This window comes from Eublepharis macularius, chromosome 5 (genome assembly GCF_028583425.1).
Source record: "Eublepharis macularius isolate TG4126 chromosome 5, MPM_Emac_v1.0, whole genome shotgun sequence".
NCBI classification, from domain to species: Eukaryota; Metazoa; Chordata; class Lepidosauria; order Squamata; family Eublepharidae; genus Eublepharis; species Eublepharis macularius.
In genome coordinates, this window is record NC_072794.1 from 29,129,073 (window position 1) to 29,138,062 (window position 8,990).

Below are 8,990 nucleotides of genomic sequence, written 5' to 3' on the forward strand. Positions count from 1 at the left end.
GCATAAGACTTGGAGAGTCACCAGGAAGATAAAGCAGGAAAGAGAGAGAACTATCTGATATAACAGGGATAGCAGAAAATTAAGACTTCAGAAAGAGAAATTAAGGCAAACGAGCAAAAAGATCTTCAAGAGGAGGGGGAAAGATATTAAATGTGAAAGGAGGAAATGTTTTGTCTGGAAAGATGGTAGGAGAATTGGGGCAGGGCATACAGAATTGAGGGTAGGAAAGTGTTTCAGAATTGAGGTTGCAGCTGGATTAGAGAAAACCATCTTGAGAGAGCAAAAGACAAAATGAGAACGTTAATTTATAGCGAAGATTGTTTTTAAAAAGTGGATTTGCAAAAGCGTCTGAGATATAGGAACAAGATCAAAGATAACAAGTAGAGAATGCTAACCGAGGTTGTGAAGAATTAGAAGCATGTGCACACACAGAGGCTAAAGTGAAACAATCTAAAGAAGACAGGAATCTACACTGAAAGCAGCAGTAGCGTCAATCCATGAATTAATTAAAAGTATTAACCAAAGCCTTGGAAAAGTATTAAAAGAATTGAGGAAATAAAAGCTAGGTGTAAGTATGGTGTTTCCTTCTTTCTCTCAGATCCCCTTGCCCCATTCATTCATTCATTCTCTCTCATTCACATGCACCCCACCCTCCAGAAATAAATGTGTCCTTACCTCATACCTTCCACTCACAAACTTCGGTCTCTGAATTAGTCCTTGCCACTCTAATAGTGCAATCCTAAAAACGGTTACTCCAGTCTAAGTCCACTGAAAACAATGGGCTTAGACTGAAGTAACTCTGTTTAGGATCGCAGAGTAAATCATTGATACAGACATGAAATATGTTGTTAATCCAGGCTCCATGTCCTGGCAGCTTCCAAAATGGAGCCATATGACTTGCTCACCATTACAATTATGCCACAGTAGTTTATTTACATTACCTGGGATGCATGTCCAACATGATATTTTTAAAAATGGAGTTAAAAAATAGCTGGGAATCAGTCATATGATACTGAAATTCCAGAGCTCAGGCTTGAATGTCTGCCTGTGCATTCTTCTCATAAATTTCCCTTAAAATGCAGTGTTTTGTTGTAGTAGAGAGCTGTGTGTATTTTGACACTCAATAAATTTCTGGGGGCGGGGGGGGGAGGTGCTTGCCACCCTAGGGGATGGTTTCCTACATTATTCTTAGACCATCACATTCTAAGCTAATGGGAATGTACTTGGAACATTAAAATGTCCCCTACATCAGCCTCTCATTCCAAATAGCAGAAGTTAATGGCATCCGTCTTCCTGGTTTGGGAAACTCAGCTGCAATTTGGCAGGTTTACAAGGTTGTGATTTTTGGCATGTAAACTAAGGGGGAAGGAATGCCAGAGAAGAACAGTCCTTGCGAGCTGGTTATTGTAAGAAATAAGAGAACTACACACACTATATATCCTTGTGTTTCCAATGTTTGAATGCATCTTTCTTTCAGAGGTTTGGAGTACAAGAATATATACTGTGCAGGCTTCCGTTAATTCCATCTTCTAGTCCAGGCTTGGAAATAGCGATTACCTGACTCTCTCTGGCAAGTAAGAATAGATTCCAATCAACCAGGCAGGGATGTTTCACTATAGTGGTTTTGTTTCCTTTAGGCTAGTACAGCTATAGGCCAACAGGCTAATATACGTTTTTGCGGATTTATTTGCAAGACTGATAGGAGGTCAACGCTCCATTTTTATTTTTTGAGGGAAAGCAGACAAAAGACCTCTCTTTCTTAGAAAGACAGGAAGCTTAGCAAGTATTTATTCAAAATGAACAGGCCTAGAGAGAAACCAGAGGAAAGAACGGAAAAGTTTGATAGGGCAATGCAGTGATCTTAGGCGTAACACAGATGCATCAAAATGCACCCAGACGGGAATAAAATAGGAAGCAAGCAAACAAAAGGTCAGGAAGGGGCAGTCTATTCAGAGAGAAGATGGGACCATGCCTCCTCACACCAAATCAGGAGAGAAGGAGACAGGCAATTCTGGACATGGTTAGAGAACAGAGAAAATCTAAAGGAATAATGAAGTTAAACTTAGCAAGACCAAAAATGGTAAGGCTAGCGGGAGATTAAAAGCTAGTAGAACATGAAAAAGCAACAACATTTACTGACTGAGAAGCAGAGATGAAGAAAAAACGCTAAAGGGAGGGTTAAAAAATCCTCCCAAAGGCCCTGGTCAGAGAATGGCCTAGCGAAACATGTCTCCCTCCCCGCCCCCTTCATTTTGTGTTAAAGAATGATAATGACTCGGGTAGAAATAGATATGTTTCTGATAAAGAGCAGATGAGTAGCGACTTGAAGTAAAGTGTGAGACCTAAGAGAGAAAGGGAGTGTGAAGAAGAAGAATCGACATGAATATTAATCACCAGGAATAAGCCTGGTAAGTGAGGAACAAAGAGTCCAAATGTGGAAGCTGATGACCGAGAACTGTGCGCTATGAAAAGAGTGTTTTTAGATGCTGTGTTTTTTTTAAACTGAGTGTAAGATTAGGGTGCCTGAACAAGCAAGTAACTCTATTGTCATTGGCAGACAAGGTGTTACTTTTCTCACTACCCTGCCAGACTCAGCTTACTTGCTGTGTAGAAAGCCAGAGACTGGTGATTAACTGGGGCCAAGAGAGGAAGTGTTGGGAAGCAGCAGCTCTCGGGTAAGGCATAGATGCAGAGAAGTTAGCCGTGTTAGTCTGTGGTAGCAAAATCAAAAAGAGTCCAGTAGCACCTTTAAGACTAACCAATTTTATTTTAGCATAAGCTTTCGAGAATCAAGTTCTCTTCTTCAGATGCCTGATACAGAGACTGGTCAAACACAGAAGAGCAGGAGAGAGAAGAGAGGATTTATTAGCATCTGTCCCATAGATGTCCTTAAATGAAATGCTGGATTATCAGAAGCTTTCAGGGAGATACCGGCAGGCGCTGACACTTTCCAGCGGGCATCCTGGTACCTGTCATGTCTTCTTGTGGATAGTGTGACAGCATGAATCATGCATGCATTTTGTTACCACCTCCTGGGCTATGTAATGTGCATATTTCTGAACAGTGGGCCAGTGACGGAGAGACATGTGTGATGTGACAAAAACGGACTTAAGAAATATTCCTGTAAGGCTAGAGAACAGAAGCACCTTCTTGTTCTAGTGGTCACATTCCCATTATTTTTATTTATGTTATTACTGTTTACGTGAACAAGAGTGTCTCTCTAATTCTGTCATAGCTGTTGGCCATAGGGGTGCAAATCCAAAGTTCACTGGACATTGGCCACTGAAAGAACTACCTTCTAGCCGATGTCTTGAAATCCCCATCTATAAGCATGCCCTCTTCTAAAAATCTCTGTGGAAACAAATTCTACAGCTTTCAGGCAAAAGACAGCAGCCGCAGGGTTGCCTCACTAAGGCTCGGAGGCATTGCAAGGCACTGTAAATGAGTAGCAAGAGCCATCTTGGAAAGGGAGCCAGGAATGCGATCACTGGACCCCGTGTTGAAAGCAGGAAGGTAGTCTTAAGGGGCCAAGAGATGGAGTGAGCAAGGCCAAACTGACAACTGCCTAACAGGCTGGGGGGGGGGCTGTCAATCACATGGCGGGGCAGAAGTCTAGCTTGCCTATCTAAAAAAATCCTCGCTACCTAGAAGCGAAGAGAACTCCAAAGCCATGAGAAAAGCGGTGGATGGAGAAAGTAAGCCCTCTTTCTGATGCATCGGAGGAGGGAGTCGGAGAGGAAGGGGCAAGACGCAGCCCTTCCCTGTGCCTGAAATAAGGCTTCTCAAGCCTGGCCTTGAACCCTCATAGTAGAGACCATCTCCACCCAAGGGCTGCAGAGGCAAGGAAGGGCCAGCCAGGGTCTTTCAGCTCATGAATGTTTTAATGAGCTTTAGTTGGTTGACTTTACATATGTGAGTGATGTGAAAAGCAAGTAAAAAGAGAAGGGAGTTGTGCGGGAATTCTGCCTCCGTTGAGCCTTCATAGGTGGCTTTATACAGTGGTCGCTTCACACCTTATACAGAAGCAAACTTGGGTTTGCCACTAGCTGCACCTTCTGCAGTGAGCTTAGCCATTAGCTGTTCCCTGACAAAGGCACCAGTGGGATAATAACATTATAATAATAACATTCGGTTTATATATTGCCCTTCAGGATAACAACACCCACGGTTTACAAAGTATGCCATTATTATCCCCACAACAACAATCACCCTGTGAGATGGGTGGGGCTGAGACGAGAGCTCCTAGAAGCTGTGACTGACCCAAGGTCACGCAGCTGGCTTCAAGTGGAGGAGTGGGGAATCAAACCTGGCTCTCCAGAATAGAGTTCCGTGCTCTTAACCACTACACCAGACTGGATATACATGCTTTGTCTTTTAGCATTTTTGGTGTAGTTCTAAAGCAGCTTAAAGTGGTACATTTTAAAATTTAAAAATGTGATGTTTTTAGAAGCCCTGTCAGTGTCCCCAGCCTGAGCTTTCCCCCTTTGCTTAGAATAGTAGAGATGTACATTACACTGTTGGCAATTCGTAAGTGATTAGTAAATGATGGTTAGCAAAATGTATGGAAATTGCTCCTTAAACTATTTCAAGTCAGTGGTTTATTTCGGTGGTCATAAACTAAGTGCTTCTGGTAGAAGGATTAAGGATTCTTTAGAAGCCTGATCAAAATCATGATAGTATGTGTTTTCTAAGCTGTTTTGTTTTCCACTCTTTAAAATATTTCTGAAAGAAGATTCCTACTGTTTGTTCTAAATTTCTGGCATTGTGTGAGGATTAGATTTTCTTTAAAAACTAACAGGCAATTATGGAGCTTAGTCTAGGAACCTGAGACTTTTTGTTATTTGTGTTGGAAAACAAAGAAACCCATTCATATTCCTTGACTTCTTCTACAGCCCGCAGAACTGGAGATTATTTCTAATTTGTCAGTTACTTTGAAGTAAAGGTCTGCTATGTTACTGTTCCTCAGACTCTTTTGGGTGCTGCCTTTTAAAGGATATGTCCAATAATTGACTTCTCTTTTTAAATGGGAGTTCCAGAATGAAAGTTGCTTAAGTGTGGGAATCAAAAGTACCTATTGAACCTATCCAGAAAGCCTCTGCTATCGCCTTGATGGGTTTTTTTTCTTTTGCAGGAATCTAATGTGCTGATTGCTGCTAACAGTCAGGGTACGATTAAGGTAAGTTTGTCTGCTTGGCTGTGTTTTCAAAAATCACTTTTGGTGGCAGCAAGGTTGTGAGAATTGGGAGAAGCCAGTAGAAGAGCGCTTCACGCCTGCAGATGTTTATATCTTGAAATGACTTATTTGTCTCTGCTGCATGCTGGAAAGGTGAGAATAGAAAGCCGAGATCAGAGGTGTCCAATTAAGAAGCGGGTGTGGAACATAGCCAGTATCCACTTGGCACTGCCAGGAGACCACTGCAGACAGAGGCAAACGGCATCCAAAAAAAGGCTGCAATGCACAGTCGGAGCAATGAAACCGAAAAAGTGGCTGGGCTTCATATGAGGTGCTGCTATTGCGGTCTCTGTGCTAGGTACATATGGTGCAAACCATCCTGCAGAACCTTCACTAGCGTTAAAAGGGCGCAAGTGCTCCCAGCTCCTCCCAGTCTGTGTGCATGCCCTGAAGGAACAGAGCACGTACTTTCCCATTCCGCTCTCTTCTCACCACTATCTTGGCAGCAGGAATCTGAACCTTTTTGTGGCATTCCACTGTCTTTGTACAGGGAGGGAAGGCAGCATGGTTTAGCTTTGATCTCGTCAGATCTCAGAAGATAATCAGGGTTGATACTTGGATGGCAGACCACTAAGGAAGACTCTGCCGAGGAAGGCAATGGCAAACGACATCTGCTTCACAGTTACCTTCAAAGCCCCTTGCTGGGGTTGCCATAAGTCAGTTGCAGCTTGACAGTACACGCATGAGTATTGGCTTTGTGAGATGTTTGGCAGCCTTCTAGAGTTATTTGAGGTTTTAATGTTCTCTGCGTCATTTGCACTTGAAACAAAAAATTCAAGAAGTACTTCTACTGCTATTATGGTACAACTTGGTGACTTAAACTCCCACTATGTTTCTTGTACTCAAATTTGGATGGCACTGGTTTTTAAGGATATTGCTACCATTGCAGCTTTTTGATTCTTTGAACCCAGCCCAGTGCTGTATTTCAACACCATCTAGTGATTTATTCCATTCTCCTTTTGCTAGTACAAAGTGGGACCTGGAGAAGAACCATAAATGGGTTCCTGGTGTTATCTAATTACAGTATAAAGCAAGAGAGAAACTAGACTGCAAACTAGAATGACTTCCCTGTGATAATCTTTTGGCCAATTCTAGACTCGCTGTACCTGAACTCATTTGGAGGGGGGGGGAGGATGGGGGGGTGCAATCTTTAAACACTCTGCCTTCCCTTTTTTTAAAAGCACAATTCAAATGTCTCCACTCTGTAGTGGTGCTATCTTGTGGTTTGTTCTCCTGACTGCCCCCACCCCTCTTTGCACGTTTACTCTGCTAATCTGTATTTGAGTGGGGAGCCTCCCTCACACGGCAAACCATTGTACTGAGCCAAAAGAATCACTACAATGACGAGTAAAAGAATCAGCTAAGAGCTTACCCTCGTGTCATCTCCACTATGCCAGAGAGAGAACCATTTTGATGTGGAGTTTGTAACATTGCAGTCTACCACAACATGTTTCTCTACCTTTTAAAATGGAAAATCATGTTCCTTGTTTGTGCCGGAAGCACAAGGGGTACCACCAGAAACTATCCTCATTGTTTTGGTAACAGAAGAGTAGAGCAAGGGAAGGGAAGGAACCAGTCCACTCAAGATAGGTGCCATGTTTGTTGAAACACATTTCCTCCCCTTTCCCATATAAGCTGAAATTGTCATTGAGTAGATGAGGGGAGATGAGCCCTCTCTTTCTTCCCTATATTTTGTTGACTCAAACGCTTTTTTGTACTCAGATGCCTTTTTCAAAACTAGACACAGGCATATACTTTCACCTGAGTTTGAATCACAAATGTGGCGGCCTTGGCCACTTGTAGGTTTGGCTACATGAGCACTGGTACATGAGCTAACAGAGGAGATAAAATGGAGCCAGCACCCCATATTAATTGCATTATTCTCCTTTTCCTTAACTAGGTACTGGAGCTGGTATGAACGGCGTTCTCGCTCTTGCACAAGGCATGGGATCCTTGATTGTGCTTTTGTCCCGGATTCTCAGTGGGACACAAGGCTGAAGCTAACTTGCTCTTCCTTCTCAGAGTGATCACATTGGGGGTTTTCTTTTCATGTATGGACACTCTTAGGACATCTTGGGACTCTGGGAAGTACCAGTGAACTCAGTACCATCAACGTTAACTCCACAGACTTTGAAGCTGCTGGTTCTATTGCTTGTATAATTTTTATGATGAGGAGTTTTGGAGGGAGGAAAATGAATTCTTAAATTAAAAATAAATCCTGAAAAAGGAATGATCAAAGTTCGTTGAGGCTTGTGTGGAAATGAATTGGCCCCTCCATTAATGGATATGGTGATAGGTTTGCCCTTGTGTGTCCGGAATGGTTCCAAGGCCTCTGTTATGGAGCAATCTTCTGAATTACTACTTCTTATATTGTAATTTGAGGGTCTCAAGTCAAAAAGTCCATTTAGCTTTGTGTATTTTTTTGTTTGTTTGTTTGAAACAAGTCATGTGTCTGGGTAAGTTGATCTCTCTGAGGATTTGAAGTGCTCTGTAAAACCGACCAGAACAGCCCATGAGACTGAGGTGAAGAGACCATTACCTAAAGGTATGCAGAAGGTTCTTTATTTTGAGTCCACCTCTTTCTTTGGTCACCTCTCTTGCCTGCCAGCTGAGCAAGGGCACCAGCATTGATGTGGATACATGCTGACTGGGAATGGGACTGACACCACTTAATTATCTCTCCCCCCACTACCCGCCAGTGGGCTGCCAGGCTGTTGTGAAAAGATGATATTCTGTCCCTTTTGATCTAAGTTATGTTGAGATGATTCAACTGAAGGAAAAGGGAACTATGCCTAGTCCCACATGGCCCAGTTTTCTCACCCAGCCACCTCCATTTTGTGACACTTGTAGAAACCAAGCTTTTTTGAATGTTGTAATATATTTTGGGGGACAGGCTATGCTAGCCTTATTTTTTAATAACCATGCATACACTTAATTGTACAAGCGGAGAGAATGGGGAAATAAACTGTGATTCCAAATGTTCTGTTATGTTAATTTCTCAGCCAAAAAATGAAGGGACCTGTTTGTGGTTGAGGGATCTTGACGTCTTGGTGGTGGCTACAGGCATATACCCAGTGCCATGGCTTTGAAGAATTTTTAACATGTTCTTGAAGGAGATGGAAACATGTCAGCAGCATGATGTACTAAAAGCACATTTTTGTGGCCTGCCATGACTTTAAATGCCATTCTGAGGATCCCAATTTTCATTTAAAAGCAAGGTTATTTCTCATCCTCTTTCTTGAAGAAGAGTTTTGTACCTGTCATTCCCAATTCCACCCACTCTTCAGTCGAAAGAAGAAAATTTGAAATACGGAGCAGATAAAAAAGCATACTATTTCTGAGGCCATCAACATATCAAGATGTCAGGTTGTCTTGTGTGCTTTTTCCGTTTGATACAAATTCTTGAACTAAAATGTTACAAAAGTAGTTCAACAATTCTATTGCTTTTCTGCAGTTTCCAGGTAAGTTGCTTGCTTAAATTTTGATAATCGGATAGTTCATAGGTGGTTCTTTGAATATTGGTATTAGCAGAGTTTTTAAAGATTTTTTCTCTGCACCCATGAGGGGGTAGAAATTTAAAATGCAAAAGTACTAGTAAAATTACTGGCTTCTGCATCAGAGACCACATGTTTTGCTCTAGTGTGTCATATCTATCACGCACCTGATGTCATTTTGCATGACACGTGTTGATAAAAAGTGCTAGACAATCTTCATCGTGTTGGCAATAATAGGATGCTGATTATAGAGAGAGGGCTGG

The 8,990-nt window shown here is 42.2% G+C and overlaps 1 protein-coding gene across 2 annotated transcripts in view; it reads left to right on the plus strand.

Annotated features, from left to right (window-relative positions):
- Window positions 1-8,211, plus strand: part of COP1 (COP1 E3 ubiquitin ligase) — a 184,174-nt gene extending 175,963 nt beyond the window's left edge. For both annotated transcript variants that reach the window (XM_054981241.1, XM_054981243.1), the window contains exons 19-20: window positions 5,132-5,176; window positions 7,134-8,211. In XM_054981241.1, the coding sequence (XP_054837216.1) occupies window positions 5,132-5,176; window positions 7,134-7,151 (63 nt within the window). In that variant the 3' untranslated portion in view covers window positions 7,152-8,211. The remainder of the gene's footprint in view (window positions 1-5,131; window positions 5,177-7,133) is intronic.
- The last annotated feature ends 779 nt before the right edge of the window (window positions 8,212-8,990 follow it).